The sequence below is a fragment of the Convolutriloba macropyga genome, chromosome 10, assembly GCF_964194025.1.
Source record: "Convolutriloba macropyga chromosome 10, txConMacr16.3, whole genome shotgun sequence".
NCBI classification, from domain to species: Eukaryota; Metazoa; Xenacoelomorpha; order Acoela; family Convolutidae; genus Convolutriloba; species Convolutriloba macropyga.
Window position 1 is genome coordinate 8908219 of NC_134477.1, and position 18615 is coordinate 8926833.

At 33.8% G+C, this 18615-nt stretch overlaps 2 protein-coding genes across 2 annotated transcripts; both read right to left on the reverse strand.

Moving 5' to 3' along the window:
• Positions 1–1351: 1351 nt before the first annotated feature.
• On the reverse strand, positions 1352–13767 carry LOC142348253 (CLIP domain-containing serine protease HP8-like). Its single transcript, XM_075399548.1, has 3 exons — positions 13420–13767; positions 8853–9181; positions 1352–1914 (listed from the first exon to the last, which is right to left on the reverse strand). Exons 1-3 carry the CDS (start codon positions 13640–13642, stop codon positions 1723–1725), a joined length of 744 nt encoding a protein of 247 aa, XP_075255663.1. The 5' UTR covers positions 13643–13767; the 3' UTR covers positions 1352–1722.
• A 246-nt stretch (positions 13768–14013) lies between these two features.
• LOC142348254 (chymotrypsin-like) lies at positions 14014–18249 on the reverse strand. Its single transcript, XM_075399549.1, has 3 exons — positions 17841–18249; positions 17081–17421; positions 14014–14673 (listed from the first exon to the last, which is right to left on the reverse strand). Exons 1-3 carry the CDS (start codon positions 18058–18060, stop codon positions 14482–14484), a joined length of 753 nt encoding a protein of 250 aa, XP_075255664.1. The 5' UTR covers positions 18061–18249; the 3' UTR covers positions 14014–14481.
• Positions 18250–18615: the final 366 nt, after the last annotated feature.

The window sequence follows — 18615 nt, forward strand, 5'->3', positions numbered from 1 at the left end:
TAGTTTTGCTGCCAATTATAATTGAGATTTAGCTTACTTTTTTAACATCATATACTCGCACTTGGCAGTTTTTCATGGCTCATTTTCGGAGAAATATTTTTTATTTCATCAAAATTTAAAATAGCAATCTCTACTTGAGGCACCGAGCAAAATTGCAGTATTCCAACTTAACAGAAATGGTTCATGTCGAAAATGGTGAATATTTACTGTCAATTTGTGTAGCACCCATGCGGGATTTTTCGAAAGTCGAAAAAATGAATTAAACTTCAGGTATTGAACTAATTTTTGTAGTGGGCTGAATTTTCACGGCAGATGGTATTTTTCTTGATCAGCACGATGCAGAAGATTGAAAGTGGTTGTTGTATGATATTCTGTGTTACAGTCCGTGTATTCAGATTCTGCGTAGAGCAATTAAAATCTGATACAATTTAAACTCTTTAAAGTTTTAATGTAGTTATTCTGCAAGAACTTTAATTTTCCGTTATTTTTGTTTTGCTATTTTTTTGTTCAACAAGTTCCTAGTTTTTTAAAAACCTTTTTCAGACCAACTATTGTTTACAGTTGCAATTGTTTGTAAATTTAATTATGAAAAAGATGGCTGTGCTTGGCACAGAAAGAAGTTATATAAGCAATAAATAAATTTACAATAATGACTCAGGGTTTAATAGAAAGTCATATGCAAAAATGACAGGAATAAGTTTGATCAAATTGGACGAATTTTGATCCCAAAATGGATTTTTTTCCAGGAATTTTAAAGTTTCTTCAATTTGTCTTATACCTCATTAGAAATTTTTATTAAATTTGTTGTTCCAAAGGCACTTGTGAGTGTTTTTGTCCTGTTTTTTTGAAACTTTTCGAGTTTCCATTGTTTTCTCATTCAGTTTTCTTGTTTTTTAAGTCCTGAAATATAAAAGATTTAATAACAAGTTTCAAAAATCAAGAGCATGCCAGCAGATCAATTGAACATCATGGGACAGACAGAGAAGAAGTTTCAACCAGAGAAAAAGTATAAATAAAAAACAAGGTTTAATTTGTAGATACCTCATTGTAGATACTGGCCTCAAAATCAGTTCTTGCTGACTAGCGAAAAACCAACAGATCAAATAATTTGTGGGCGAGTAGAAACCTTGCTGGCCATGTGAAAAGCATAAAGGCAAAAATGACAAAATTTGCATTAATAGGTAAAAATCACTAGCCAGTCGCTAAATTTCTCAAATCCAATGCCTTCAAAACTGTTTTTTGGCTACTAAAGTTTTCCTATCAACTGATGCTCAAACCCATTCAACAAAAAATTGGAAAAGGAAAAAAATTGAGAAGAAAGCTGTTCCTAATAGAAATATTTTTGAGCCCTGTAGGCCCTAACAGTAAAGAGAAAATGCTCAAAAAATTTAAAGTTGCAAATTCCAGAAAAGTTGCTCAAATTTTTGAATATAAGGAAGGCTTTATTGATATTGTACTATAAGCTATAAAGTCAATTGTGTCACCCTTCTTCAGGCTTTCTTTTGCCCAGCTATGTTTGATATAACATTCAAATTATCGTTTTACCTTCCCAATGAACTGTTGATTGACACAATATTTCAAGATTTCAATTTTTTACTCATTTTCCTTTGTAGTATTTGTGTTCCATCAAAATTATCTAAAATTGTTTTCCGTTATTTTCAATTGGGCCAATTGATCTGAATCTTGTTCTTCATCGATGGTTCTTCTGTCTAGTAGTATTGTTTACTGTGTATTTTTCTGGATCCAGTCATGGTAAGCTGATACTCTTGTGTATACACCATCGCCATTACAGGTATTGCTCCCATAACTCACAATACCATACAAACAGATGGGATTGGATGATTGATCCATTGGATACGCAGGTCCACCCGAGTCACCAAAACAACTGTCCTTTGCAACCTCCCCGAGACACACCTGCAAAATACTGTTTCAGAATTTCCCCTTACATTTTTATGTCATCCTTTTTATCAATTATGTGTTGCTTTATAGCACGTTACTATGTAAAGTAGCACGTGCGCCCGGATGGGAGGAGGTAAAAGTTTATGCCCACTAATCAGGAGGGGCAACTTCTTGAATTTTTGAAGTGGTCCCTAACTAAGTGCTCATAAGGCATCTGATTATTAATGAAGTAAAATGAAGACGGTATAACAAGTGAGAGCATTAATAGCTAATAGTCAAATTTGGACGAACGACTTCTAGAGTAGTTGCAGTTTTTATTTCATGTACAGAACTGGCGTCAATATCAACTTTCACCTCAGTTATGCTGCTGTAAACAGTTGCAAATAATTATATCTATGTCAGGATATAATTAATTTTGTTCAATGTCTCAATGATTGTACTGATTTATTTTTTAAAAGTGCTTCGTGTTGTATATTTCACCGCTAGAAAGATGTTTCTAGATGATTGGATACTACAATGCAAATCATTTACAATAGTTTAAATTGCAGTGCACGAGTGTTCTGTTTTTCTTTATTGGATTATGGGATTTTTCCGTTCTATTGTCTTTCAGAATTTTGCCAAATAATCACTATCGTGTATAATAGCTGTTCTCAGTTTTTGTAAACTATTTTAAATCCAAATATCGTAAATTCCGATATCGTTTTTAGGAAATATTTACTAAATTTATTAAAAACGAGACACATTTAGTTTTGTAAGTGTCCTCTCCCTGGAGTTTGCAATAGTCGCAGAGCGATAGCGATTAGTTTTTTCGTTGGGTGAAGTTTTTTTCGACGTCAATTTATTTTTCTATGTTTTATGTGACATCTACAGCTCAGAAGTTTGGTTTACTAACGTTACGTCCTTCATTGCTCTCTTTGGCTCAAATTTATAGGTGACTTGCGAGAATCAACTTTCTTTTCGATAAGAATAGTTGCATAAGTTACCGATTGAATATCTTGTTCGCGCCTGATAAATATTTAAAAAATCAATGTGGAGGAATTCTGCTTTTGTATTAGAGTATCTTCTTCGGTCACTCTTTTCTTGCTACTTGTGCCATATAAAGATCGGAGGAAAAGTTGTCTAACCAATTTCAACTTGGTTTTAGTTACGCAACTGTTGTAATCGTATACTATTAATTGTTAAAAAAACATTACGGCACGGTTATTATCACTATCTCGAAGTTATTCAACAACTCGGCTTTGCCTTGCTGTTTGATAACTTCTCGATGGTAATAAAAACCGTGTTGTATTATTCAATAATTATACAGAACTGACATGTCGAAGAAATTACTTGTACAGTTTCTAATTTTAATGTCTGCTTCAACTTTTAATAAGGAAATAACTCGCTCTGAAGGACATTCAGAGCAGCTAAGGCAGAAATTTCTTTTCGAGGGCTCTGTTGCGTGAGAAGTTCTAAAGCATGCTGAATCACAGCAACAGAGAAATTTTTATTGAAAGTTTTTTTTTGGGATTTTTGCAATATCTTTTGGCTGCTGTTAATATAGGTCCTAAGAGTCTTTTTCACAGTTGATGTCAGTAAATCTACTTGATGTTCGTTTATTTGTCGAGTTTGTTGTTTTAATTCATGATGTCCGATCCAGTTCGCAAATTGAGCAGACTGAAATAAGTGAATTATTTTTGTTTCTAGTCGATTGTCTAATTTCTGCACAGTTTGAATCAGTTAAGTTGGAATTTGATATGTCTATTTAGTGTTCTATCATTTAGTTGATCTGAGGTGACAGAAGTAAATTTTTTGCTTCGATTTTATGCTTAGTGATTTGTGTTGATTATATAGTATTGGGTGTAAGTTTGTTTTAGTGTGTGTTCATTGGTTCTTTTTCTTGCACTGATTTCTGGCTTTGGTTTTAATATCTTATTTTTGCTTAAAATTTAAGTAGTGAGTCAAAATTAAACTTGATTTTGTGGGTTTGACCAATTTGCTTTTCTTTTTTTTCAGTTTACTTACGTCTTTATGAGAGCTAGTTTCAATTTGAAGAACCTCATGTGTCAGAAAATTCTTTTTTTTATTTGAGTTCTTTGATAACTGTGACGGGCGAATTTGTCTGTGCCATAAAGTTGGCACTGCTAAACTTTTTTCAGATATATACAATTTGATAGATTATTCTATCAGTTTTGTTGCCCCGAAGACAACAAAAGATTCTGTTGTTGGCCTATGTGAACATACCCCTGGTTGTTTTAAAAACAATACGTCCTTTGTTGCTTTCCTAATTTTCGCCATCTTCTAATCGTTCAGTAGCAATGGTTATATCATAGATATGTTAATTTGCACCCTAGTGATGAGCGAAATCAAATTGTGTAAGCAATGAATCTTGGTGAATATTAAAAAAAGTTGACTGATTGCTAGAAAATAGTTGTAATACCTTGTAGACCTTTTGTCTCGAAATACCCATGTAAAGAATGTTGCCAAAGAAAGCCTTAGATCAGTGTGAAACATTTTGGATGTTCTATTCTTTGATGTGATGTCTATAATTGATTTATATTTATGTTCTGTAAAACTGCCCTCAATTATTTTTGATTTGGTATGAGATATTCTTTTGACTTAGATTCCTCCCGTTAAGGTTGGCAAGTTCAATTAGAGAGAGGGATTCATATGAAGAGAGAGGTAATACCCGTGTGCACAAAAAATTACTCAAATAAATCAACCCGCTCTAATAAGTGGAGAAAAATTACGTCGCGCACCCAATTGCATATTTGAACACAAATGTGATTTGCAGTGAGCCTGGCACCATTTAGCTTCATTGTAACTTTGGCTTCAACTAACTACTTATTTATTTAGATATGTTTTGAAAACCTATTTGCTTCAAGAAGAGAGAAATTAAAAGAATAATAAATGTGATAGCGAGTTTTTGGAAAATCTGAAGAAGTAGGCACGTCAAATTATTAATTCACAAAATACTTTCTGAGAATGTTTGTGGCCAATGACTAGAATAAAAATTTCGAGAAAAGGTAATTAAACCCTTCCAAACGTCACCAGAAACTAATAAAAGCCAGATAAGTATTCACACGCAAAAACAAACATACCCGGCAGATTGTCGGAAAATAGCCGCCGTTGATTCTCATAACCAAGATTGGGATTGAAAGAAGAGAAAAAAACTAATGAAAAAAATGATTTTTGTACACAAACAATTTTAAATTGCGAACTATTTGATGTCATTTTGGAGCTGAACATACTCCTGGCTCGTATCAATACCAATAAGTATTAGAGATGGTAAGTAAGAACAAAGTTTTAGTAAGGGACATCTAAAATTTGGCTGTATGGATTTACTCCGTTTCTATTTCTGATTTAATTTTTTGATACTGACTCCGATCGTTTTGAATTTCTATGCTGACCAACTGCTGTCTAAAAACACTTTTTAGTAGAATGAGAATAGAGTGAAACTAGCCTAGAGAAGTCACAAAGGTTTCACGCAAAATGTTGAACAAGGTGTGAACTAAGGTAAAGCGAAAATATTTTTATTCAACGAAGTAAAAGAACATGGCAGGACAATTCCTGACGTACAATTCAAAGATTTTTCATTGACTAAACAGAAAACTAGATCAAGAACGGACTGAGTGAATTCGGAAAGCCCTTTCCAAAAAAATCGGATTAAAAAAAACAAAAAAAAAGAAAATCATTGTCAAAAAATTTCGCTAGCGAGAAATGTAAATTTGATTCTAACAAGAAACTAGGCCTAGAATGAACTATGAATGGATTGGGAAAACCATTTAGGAAACAAAACGATCCAATAAATTGAAAAAGCAGTAAAAACCAAAGTTAAATTGCCGCATGTGAACAAAAAAACCACTAGAGCGAAAGCGAATTTTTGTTCAAACAGCTTTTTCTCACTCTACTTTAAAGTTTCAAGCCAAAAAACCACCCGCTTTTTCGCTCCTTTTCCTGTTTGGCTGTGATCAAAATTACTACTCCAATTTGACTTCAAAATTCATGAAAACGTGTGAACAGATCTTAAAAGAGAAGACAGCGCCCCAATAAAATTCAAATTCTTTGAATTGTTAAAAATATAGGAGCACTATGATAGCTGGCTGAGAAACAGGCGGCTATTAATAATTCATTTAAACTTACGCTTTCTTTCTTTCTTTGTGGTATCAGTTTAAAAGAAATAATTAAGAACAGAAAGTGAAATCTGCAATGTGAAAAAATTTTGAAGATCTACTTATTGACACTTCTACACATTGGGTGTTCTATCTACGGTTTTCTTATTACAGCTTATCATGGTGTTCAGCACTTGATAGACAAATAAAAAAACCGTAAATGCCGACGAACAACCGAAGAAAGAGAACGAACGAAGAACAAAAACCCGAAATTTTTCAACCTTTTCCTACAGAATATATCTCGAAATGGAGATGAATAATTTTTCCTTGGTTCGGTGGCCAATGTATGTAAAACCCATAGTTTTGTTCTAGATCACCGATTGCACAAACTAAAATGTTCAGAAAAGTAATATAAACATAAGTAACAGACAGAAACTTTGAAAAACATACAATAGAGTAAAACACTTATTTAAATTTTTTAAATTAAACACAGTACCTTTAAGATTATGTCAATCAAATCATATGGCCTCCACATACGAGAAAGAACAACTGCAGATTCAATATTCTTATTTTAAAAATTTTCAAGATGGCAAATTAATGAAAAGGAGCAACTGAATTTTTTTCTTAAAAACCCTTGATATGGTCAATAAAGCTCACAAACACTCAATTACTTCATAACAATTCTGGGAAACGCCCAAAGTTTAGAGTTAGAGTTACACGAAAGAAAAAACATAGCAGGACAATACAATTCAAATAATCGTATTAATTTATGACCTGACTATCATAAACTCCGCTTTAAGAGGCAAATGAGAGCAACAAAAACAAGCAAGACTAAAATTTTATTTCTATTTTTTGAAAAGACAGCATCAACACCAGAAAACAACTGCTATGAACTCAAACTGCCAACTGTATTCCTGCATTTCTCATTAGCAACCTGTCATTAAATATCGATGAGTCCTCTCACTAATAATATTAAATAATGAGACAAAAATAACCAAAAATTGCAATAAAACTCGCTGAAACTTTTTGAAAACACCTAGTATAAAAGTCACGGAACGCAAAAGCTACTAAAGGATACAATTACATCAATTAATTGAGTCCTCAATGACCACCGTTGAGACCTGTCATCAATGAGATTAAGTGATAAGACAGCAATAATTACCACAAATACTAGCCAAAATAAAAAAAATCACTACGGTTGTTTTAAAAAAAACGATCAGGCGTATAATTAACAAAAAGCAAGTTGAAAAGAAACTCGCAAAACTAAAAATTATTAAGTCGATAATTATTACTGAAAACAATTAGTGGCCAAGTCATAGAAAGCACTAGCTTTCACCAAAAACTATTAAATGGATGAAATTAACCCCGATTAGCAGCAGAGAACTGTCCCCAATGAGACTAAATGATAAGACATCAAAAGTACAGTAAATACTTGCAGAACTGAAAAATTCACTCAAATTTTTTGAGAAAAAGTAGTGTCAAAGTCATGAAAACCACTAGCTATTAACTCGATTAATTAGGTTCATTTATGCCTCATTGGCAACCAATCAGACCTGTAATTGATGGTACTAAGTGATGAGACAACCGGTCATTTTAAAAAAGGGGGAAAAATCTAAAATTCTGTAATATTTTATAACAAATAGTGGCAAGGCTTAAAAATTTTTAGCTGCCCCTTAATGAGTTCAAGCAAAGGCAAATAGGCACATTTAGAACACATATGTTCCGTCTTAAAAGCACTGAAGGAGAGGATACCCTGAAAAAAATTCATCTCAAAAACCGCCAAATTGTTCAAACACCAATTTTTCACTCCACTTTAAAGGTATTTTGAAAAAGTCACGCTTCAAACCTACTCGATTTTTCGCTCCCTTTACTATTTTAGTGTGACCAAAATCGCCACTCTAGTTTTACTTCTCACTGACGTGAATAAGCAGAAAAAAAGCGTGAACAGATCTTTAAAAAAAGACAGCGCACCAATACAATTCAATTCTTTGAATTGTAAAAATACTATGATACTCAAATGATCGAAAAAATTTTTCACGCCTATCTTTCTTTCTCTCAGGAGAATGCATGAGCAAAAAACAACTCTCTTTATTCTGCTTTCGACTTATGTTCAGCAAATTGACCCAAACATTCGGTCGGTTAAAAAACAACGATCACCAGAACTGTTCTTTGAATCATTAGGAAAACAAGAGAAGGTCAATTATAGCTTCGCACGGTATTGCTATTTCAGCTATTAATCAACATTGTAATACTCCTAAATGGTTTTGAAAATAGACGTAATCGTTTTGAGGAGGCACCGGAATTCATCGCGGCATCGAACAGATGTGGCATCTTTCTCCTGATTCATAATCTTTTTGCAATATTTCGGCTTCTGGGAAAATTTAAATACGTTTCTCGAGGGTCAAAACATTTGAAAACTAATTAGATTATATTCGAATCGCTTCTGAGGACAGGGCTAATTTCCAGTTCAATGCCCCGCCCTACTTCCTTCTCGCTATCTCGTTTTCTCGTTCTTCCCTGCCTCCCTCCTTGTTTTCTTCCTCCTCGTACGTTGTGCACACCGAGTACGTTGTGCTTTAACCATCGCCTAGTTCATTATTATGTATAAATGTGCGCTTGATGGTTGCAAATACTATGCAAACACACTAAGCGGGGCGGGGGAGGGAGGGTTATTTCATACCACTAGCAGCCAAAAGTGCTCAATTGTCAGTTTTTGAGGGGTCATTTTAAGTGGAGTTGGGGCATAAGATTGCGTTTATTGGTTTTGTTTAAAACGTACCTTTGTCTTTGGCCTCAACATTTCATCCTGAAATAGTGGAAAGACTAGTTGCAAACAGAAATGTTTCGAACTCTATAACTCACTTGTTTTTTAGGTCCATTCCAAACCATAGCACAACTTGCACGTTCCTTAAGTTGCACTTCTTGCAGAACTAATGGCATTTGATTGTTGGACGGATTTGTAGTTCCCATCCCACAAACTGCAATAGTGTTAGAACTGTAGCTTCTGTCGCAAAGTGGCAGTACATTATTGACAGAAACTGTTGTTGAGAGCTCAATCAAAGCGATGTCGTTTGTGGTTACTTTACCGTTATAGTCTTCGTGTACTTTTACCCGAGCTCCTCTGATAACTTCTTTGTTCACGTCTCCTGGTTTCGTAAAGTCACCAACGAAAACCAAAACATCTGTTGAGGCTGAAAACATTATTCAGTTGAAAAGTGAAAGGAACGTCTGAATCTTGCTTTAGAAGAAGTAGAATAATTAATTTATTCTTTGTATCATAATATAAAAACTGATAGTAAGCAGGAATTAAATATAATTGGATATTGGATATTGGATATTGGATATTGGATATTGGAAAGGACAGGTAACGGGGCCTTGCGACCCTCACTACGCCTGATCTATTTACTCTGATGTATTCAACCAATAAATAATTCAAACATTGTATTTAACCGGAAATGCAGCATTGTGATGAAAACTCAAGCTGAGCAATAAAATCCCAAAAACTATTTAAAACGAAGAGCTGTAGAGCTGAAATCTATTAACATTTGATCTAAATTAGCATCGCTAGTAGTTTCCTAGTCCTTCAGTAAACTCAGATTGACCGTATGTGAGAACCAGCGCAAAAAAATAATTGAAAAATGGGAACATGCTGGCACTTTTGCAAATTTCAATAGAAAATTCTTCCGAAGCCCTCTGCGGCTACCGGCGCCAGCATGCGCCTAATTAGCCCCATAGGAGCGCCAAAGAACCGTTGGAGGCCACAGTGTACATAATTGTCCAACCGAGCTACAGATTCAACAGAGGGCAGTAGAAAAAAAAACGTATTGAGGGTAACTACAATCGTTTACTTAAAGACGTATATTGTAAATAACTGTCTACAAAATCAAGAGAAAATCTTTGTACATGACCCAACTTACTACGAGATATATCAGTATACAAACAAAAAAATAATAAAACTAAAATCGAATCATGTGCCAATAAATACCTAACACTATAGTAAAAACCTATTCAACTGTCACAATGTGAGATTTCAGGAATGAAATTATCTTTCCTGCGTATGTTAGAAAGTTAAGCTGCACGAATTTGCGTTCAATTTTGCGTCTCGCAAGGGGTTCAAAAAGAAGCCTTTTTTCGCAGGCGTTATTCTTTTGTTTTCTTGAAAACAAACATCTCGTCTAGATACTCTTGTTTATGTGCGCTGATAACTGATCTGAGAACAAACTTGAGCCATTCATAAATGGGTAACTCTCAAACACAGAAAATATTTGATTGCCTTTGAGTATGTTCCAACAAGTATCCCGCTTTTTGCCGAAAAATTAAATTTCTGAATTTTCTTCTGCAAAGTAAAGATATGTTCTAGAAAAAATAGCTGCAACAACCGTACGCAAGCAGCCCATACTGACCAATAGGTTTATTATTACTGAAATAACACGTAAGAAGCTGGCGTCGTGGTACATAGTGTCGTAACTTTGATATAATACCGTACTGCTTTAAGTTTCTAAAATGGTTCAATGAAATTATCGAAGAGCAAATGCGGCTCGCCAATCCGTTATCCACCCAATGACTTTATGCACCCTCAGATACAGATCACGTGCCATAGATGGTGAATCATTGTCAAATGCGCTTGGGGGTTGAACATATGCACCCTTTAAGCGGTGGAGGGATGCACAAACTAAAAAGATTGGGGAAAAATTTGACCCAGCTCATGACCTTGTATTATAATTGGTACCGAAACTTACACTTTGAGAAGTGTGGCGCTGTCAACACCTAATGGGGATTGATAATGTTACAATCGCAAATCCATTGAGGACTTATTATGATCATGGCATAGAAGCGCTTTTTTGGTGCATTGTTTCCAAACTGGTGCATTGAAGAGTGGTCAGACTTAATTTAACTGCCACTATAAGGCCACATTTTTTTGTTTGATGAAATTTCCCAGTATTACATGGCAGAATGCCAAATCAATCAGCAACGACATTTTGTTATTATTGTAAATAATGGCTTTCAGAAGCTCATTCTTATACTGCAGATATTATTTCAGTATTCTAAAAATAGAATAATTCCTGACTAATGATATGGCAAAGAGTATCTTAATTTAAATACCTTTAACATACGTCTCGTTTGTAAACAATTGGCTATTTCGTGGAAACTGTTTGCTAAATTTAAGGCTAATTTCGACCCGAACACATTGATCAATGAGATTAATACTTTTTTGATAAAAGATGGGGACTATTAATAAAGCCTTATATTTTCAGACGTCACACAATAATAAATTACTGCTATAAATAGATGCGACCCTGTGAACGTTTCCAATATGCATGATAAATTTTTATAAGACCCTACTAAGTTTTTCCAGTCAATTGTTGTCCAATGGTCACAATGGTTCTTCAAGTCAATTTGGACCGATAAATTTATCATCAAAATTTCATAAAATTATCATGAAACGATATGAGTTATATACTTATAGTGCCCCTTGACCGTGGATTATCTTGTTTGGAGAAAATGTATCCGAGAATTTGTGGTTTAAAGTTTTGTGAACACCGGCTAATTTTAACCATTTTTGTTCAGTTTTTAAATTTACTTGTATTCTGCTAAAAAGCGCTGGTATAATTCAACAGTGCCTCAAGCGGGAAATATTTAGGATAGGGTTTTTTTCTGTTTTTTTGTTTCATTTATCACGTTAAGAAATCGCCGTTTAGTTTTTGAAGCTTCGGCTCCTATTTTTACCGATTTAGACGTTTTGCCATTCTCAGACCTTATCTCTCAAATATTGTCCGCTGTATAAACATTAAATCGTTGAATATTTCAGTCATCGAGATTAATGAAGTTCTAAGAGTAACTGAAGCTTGGATATTATTAATGATTTTCTTTTTTACGCTAAAAATTGATTATTTTTCGGCTACTTAACTATTTTTGAAGTCCTTTTCTGTACATCCATCAATTTTAAGACTAATCGATTTAAGCTTGCAACTTTCTAAATTTGCTGGTGCTATTGCAAATATTCTTTCAAAAAAGCTGTTGTGCACGTGACTTGCGAATCTAGTGCATTGTTTGTTAAACTTGGCAAGTCTAACTATTTTGAGTTTTATCATCTTACTTTTGGCCATTTTGGGCAGTTTTCTTTAATTTGGCCCACTGTTTTCACTCTTTTTGTCCACCTGATTTTATAACATAATTAGTATCGTATTTGTGATTAGCTCTTTTTTTCTATTGTTGTCAAATCGATCGATTTAAATCTTTCTAAATGGTTTAAAATTACTTAACTGGTTAATGAAGTTCGGCCTCTATATCGTAAATTTTTAATTATTTTCATGTCACCATGAAAAATCGTTTTATGGCTGGCTTACATTCTCAAAGAAAATGGTCATATTTCTAAAAACTACAATTACAAGTGCATCTTTTTTGTCGTTTTTTATTAACTTCGAATAAATCGATTTTCTAGTTGTTTTTTTTTGTCCTGATATCCTGATTCTAAGTAAAACTGTTTAGTCTTGATTTTTTTCAATTAATTTTTCTCGCTGTCTCAACTCCATTTTCCATATGGCCAAAATCTTCTGCAGTTTCTGAATTTGGTTTTTTATGACTTCGGGAGAAACCTTAGAAATATTTACTCTTGGGCACTTGTCTTGTTCTTTCGTCGCGATTTCGGTCACCTGTAATGTTGGAACTGCTCCAGGAAATTAAGATGTTTGAAGAGACAAGATAAGTTTGTGTAGTATCATTAAAACATCAGTTTTGTTATTTTGAAAACGAATCCACTGAATATCTTGTTTTCTGAAAAACCAATCAAAACTTCTAAAAACTGGAGAGGATTTTTTTTTCTTGAATTATGATTAGTCAGCTGTTGTGTAGTCCTGTCATACAATTCTATTACAATTTTGTTATTGCCATTTGTGAAATTCGTTGTAACGTGACTATATTGATTTCAGTTAGTTTATTTTTTTTTTGGTCCTCACAAGTTTTTGTCGCATTGTTTTTTTTTAATTATCCGTGTTTTTACACTTTTATTGGTGGAAGACAAAAACAAACTAAACTATAGGAATAATGTAGACTATTTTTAAAAATCAGTTTTAATGGCATATGTTATTGCTATATCCGACGCTGAAGCACCTTTTGCTGACCTGTATTTTGTGGCACGAAGAGTTTTTTGCATCAAAAACCGAATCTTTTTGTTCCGTTTCAAATTAAAGAATATACAAACATTAAATCTTTGGTGTTTTATTTGGTGTTTGTTTTGAGAACTTATCAATTGATATTCAAGTAAAACTGAAAAATCTTTTGAAAAACTGAAAAATCTTTTGTTTCTAAAATTTGTTTTCCACTTTTGGTAGGAACAAGGTCTGAACAAGGTGCTGGATTAGAGAAGTCGGAACATCATATGCGAACGAACAGAACATTACCGAGCCTTATTGTTTTCTTTAAAACTTACACTGTACGCAGTGAGCAGCTGTCAACACATAGCGAGTGCTGATAATTGTTCCACCGCACAACCATGTATTGCTGATGCTGAGTTTAACATAGAAAGGCCTATTGGGGGCGTTGTATCCATTTACAATTGCTGGCATAGGATCCAAATTTTTCGGATTGATATAGCTGGCTTGAACTACTACTAGGTAAAAAGCAAGGGGTAGCAAAAGCAATATTTTTGTCATGGTCAGTTGATTTGTTTGTATGTCTCAAATTGAGTTGAATATGAAACTTTTAGTCCACAAGTCGAAAGTGAAAATTATATAATTGGTGGTACCAATTTATTCGCCTCAAGTAGCGATTTAACTAATTGAAGAATGAGAAAATGGAATGTATTTATAGATTAGAACCTTAGCGACTTGTTCTTGACGAGTTCCCGTGTTTGAAGTCCGTGTGTTCAAATGTTAAATTTGTGAGATTTAGATTTGTTGAAAGATGAGAAACAATTTATAGACAAAATGTTTTTATGGCTTGTCAGATATTGAACTGCTGTAGCTATTTTTGTTTTAATTTCTCATTTTCGATCTTGATGACACGCTGCTCGAAGTGTTTCTTTGTTTATTGTTTCGTGATTTTTTGAACACCGTTTGGATGAGATTTTCAGTTTCAGAAAATTTTTCCACCTTTTTTAATCTCATTTTGAACTTCTATATATAAAAGTTCGAAATGAGACATTCAAAGTGATATTGTCAAAATTATGCAAATATAAATTGGTAAATGCACATGTATGTTGTGAGATTCTGATTGAATGCACACTTCCAAACCATCGATGGATAGTAATAATGAAAAATTTTCCGACAATTGCGATAACTGATGCAAAAATCACGTACGTAATTTATTATTAAATACATAAATGCATAAATTAACTGAATTATCTTTTATTGGACTCTCATATTATAACCCCTCCAGTTAAGTGGGTTTTCAACCGACTGCCCATCCATTTACCATAAAATTTTAAAATACTATTATGGGTGGGCTATAATTTCTGTGGGGGGGGGGGGGGGCGTTATTGAGTTATTGTTGTCTACTGAGTGTTTTTCTCAATCCAGTCAAGGTAGGCTGATACTCGGGTGTATATTGCGTCGTTTAGGCAATCCTCGTCCCCGTAGCTCACAATTCCATACAAACAAATAGGGTTGGATGATTGATCCATAGGATACGCTGGTCCGCCTGAGTCACCAAAGCAACTGTACGCTGAATAATCTCCCAGACAAACCTGCAATGGTTGCGAGATTTAGTGGAAATTTACTTTCATCCAGTTATCTAAATCATGCCATTTTTTTATTAAATCATCATGAGAACATACCTTTGAACCGATAGCTTGGATCTTTCGCGTCCTACTTTTACCTGTAAGGCAAACAACCGAACTGGAGGAATAAATTTTTATTTGTTCTATTGTTTTTACAGTTTTATTTAATTTAAATGCAATCAATTTATTGGAGAACAAATAGATCACCGTCTTGTTATGTTTCCTGATTTTTTCATGTTTGCGATTCAAAAGAAATTAACATGAAAACTTAATTTTTACTTGTTGTTTATAATTTGTTCAAGATTTTCGATTACGATTAATTGCAAATCGGTTTTACACATTGCTGTCCCCAAAATAATTTTTTAAGTGATAAAATTAGGAAGCCTTATAATTTTGCGAAAATATGATTGATTTTTAAATGCTAGAAGAAATGTTCTCTATACGGATATGGCACAGTGTCGGAAAGGTTGAAGTATTAGAAAAACTATTTTGCTACAAAATGTGGTTTTAAATATATTCAATATTCAATTATTGTTTAATAAATCTAGCTGATAACAAACACATCTGCTAGTTTCTATGAAAACGATTTGACCGATTATGCTCATGAAACTGGTTATGCCGATTATGCTCAAAAATGGCAAAATATTTCGAAAATTTTCAAATAGTTCATGGCAAACTACAGTGTCAATTTTACGATTACCGATGCAATTGCCTCAAGAAGTGCAAACCTAAATTTCCAAAAAGCAATCATAGACTCAATGAATTCAAATGAGCGTTGAGTAAAATTTGCGCGCGCGCTTAAGTGGGTGTACGTATTCAGGTGTGCGGTTGAATGGCGTGTGTAAGAGAGACAAAGAAAAACAGCGTAAGTCGGTGAGAAAGTTTTTAAATGTTAGACACAAATAGGGGCAGAGAGTAAAAATTGTCAGAAATCTTGAAAAGATAGAAAAACTACTTAATTTTTCCACAAATTGCGGCTTTAAATATGTCAAAAGCCAAAAATTCGTTTTTCCATTCTCTCTGATAAAACGTCTACGAGATTTTAAACTAGTTGTCCCATTTTGCTCTTGAAACTTTTTTTAATGTCAATTTCACCACTACCGTTACAATTGCCTGAAGAAGTCCCTACTTAGTTGTTCAGTAAAAAATCAGAATTTAAGTGATAAACCTCAAATAAAGATCAGATGCAATAAAGAAAATTTTAAAATTGGTTTTTTTTGGTGTCTTTGGCTGTATTTGTGTGTTTGCTTATGTAGGTGTATGGATTTGTGAGCGTTTATAATGGTTGTCATTTGTTTGTGTGTAATAGAGAGAGACACACAGAGCTAGTTTTAAGCGAGGTGGTTCTTTAAATGTTTGATAAAACTAGATGCAGAGGGCGAAAACATGGAAATATCTGCTACAAATTGTGGCTTCAAGTGAGTCCAAAATTAAAACTGTTTGGTTTAATATTTCGCTGAAGCTCGGCACATCTGCAATTTTTTAAACATACTTTACACTTCATGGTCAGGAAATATCAAAATTGACAACATTTTTCGATAAATTTTCAAAAGTTACATTTCAAAGTGTCAAAATTAATTCTACCGATACAATTACCTCAAAAAGTCCATTTAGTATTTTCTTAGAGAAAAGACAGATGACCTTAATGACAATAACTATCCTTGAGTTTTGACCTATGGCAAAATTGAAAGTTTGATGTTGGTGTATCGTCTGTCGAAAAAAGACGGCTTTTTGGTTCAAACAGTGCAAGTAATTTTCTCCAATGCATATGCGTTGCTTTCTGATACCCACAATGGTTTTCTGACACATTTTTAATGTTTTTTGCGACTCTGAGTGGTATGTTGGAACATTTTGTGCTACGCACAGACTCAAGCGGGTCGTCTTGTTTATTTTTCAGGTAATAAGGGTGTCAAAAACAGCATATAAGCTAAAAGGGTTGGATACGTTATCTTAAATGCTTTGAATAGGCTTAGGGAAATTTTTTGTTTAAAATGTGCCAGAAATCATCCTGTCAACTGAAAAGGTCGGTTGTATACATCTTTTGGTTTTTTTAGCAAATTCGTTTTTTTTTGGTTTTCAAAACTGTAAGAAAATCAGCCTGTCAATTAGATTGATTGACTTCTATAACTTTTTTGTTATTTTGTAGTTCAAATTTTAGTTTTTGACGTAGGCTCGGCAATCTTTACAACCTCTCTAAAATTGTTTCTACATTGGCAATTAACTGTCAGAATCTGATATTTTCGTAATTGTTCAAATTCGTTCGTAATAAGTTCTATTTTTTACCAAATGAAAGTGATTAAATGTTGTTTTTAGTTTAAAAAATAGTGCAGGTGAAGTTAAGCTTTTTAACGAAGAACTGCTATCTATGTCTTACTTGTTTGGCAGGTCCATTCCACGTGAAAGCACAGTTATAGCGTTCCTGGGGTTTCATTTCTTGCAGAACTTTTGGGTTCTCATTACCTTTTGCATTCGTCGAACCCATGCCACACACCCCAATAGTGTACGATTTGTAACTTCGGTCGCAAAGTTGCAACGACAAACTGTCAGAAACAGGTTCGGAAAGCTCAATCAATGCGATGTCATTTGGGGTGTGTTTGTCATTGCCATCATATTCTTCGTGTATTTTTAGTCTAGCTGCTTTGATGGTTTGTTTGTTCTTATATCCCTCTTCAGTAAAGTCGCCCACCAGAACCAAAGCATCGTTTGTCTTCGTGTCTGAAAATGTTCAGATGTGGTCAAGTGAAATATTCAACTTATTTCGCTTTAAAAAGGAGCTTAATTATCTTTGGTTGGTAATTTTCCTTGTAGTTATGAATGTTTGTTGCTTGATGATTTGAATTTTTTTACAAACCAAAATCAAATTTATTTACCCCAAAATTTATGTACCCTAACATTTGTGATCCTGGAGTGCATCAATTTTGTGTACACCAAAATCAGGATCTTCGTTTATATAGTGTTGGAAGTTTGAGAGAAAAACCAAAAAATACAATTTACTAGATTCTATACAGCGTTCTCAATTCTTTTCATTTCATGCAATCAGAATCTCTTTAATTTAGTCTTGCTCAAATCGTCAAGACAATTTGGTTTAGATGTCAAAGGTATATGGTTAATGGCGAACAAATTGTAAAACGTACACTCCAAACAATGAGCAGCTGTCAGAACATAGCGTGAACTGATAATTGTTCCACCGCACCACCAATCCTGATCGATGAGAAGCCGAACATAGAACGGCCGGTTGGGTGAATCGTATCCATTGATAATGGCTGCCATAGGGTCAAATGCCCTCTGGTTGATATTATTTCCTAATACTGCGGAGTATAATACAACAGTAAACAAAAGAGATAATATGCTCATTTTGAAAAAAAACTGTTAGTGTCTGGTGTGTGATTGTAACTTGAAAATTTGATCACAAATTCTTGAGTTCAGAATTTGTTTGGTTTCTAAAAGTTTAGAGTCAAAATTTCTTATGAGGGGTCTGACTGTCAATGAAATTCGAGAGAAGTTCGTTTGTATTTATATCCTTTTAACGTGAGTTTTGTTTTTAAACAATGGGTATTAATGATAGAAGCCACAGTGATATGCTAGAGAATAAGCCTCATTAAATGATGTGAAATGATCGATGGACAAGTTAATGACTTTCATAAATGATGGGAGCTTGAAACTGAATTGAATATTGCTTTTATTCAGTTTTGCGAATAAGAAATTGTTCAAATCTATTATTCTACAGAAAATTCAGAGGACCATTTCATGGAAATCTTGTCAACATATTTATCAAAATTGCATCTTATTGGTACGTCATTTACCCTAAAAATTCAAATCAGCACTGCATGAAGGTTTCCTGAAAAAAGTTAGTTAGCACTGTACAGCTCTTTAAAATAATGACTCAAGATTTGGCCTAATATGCAACCG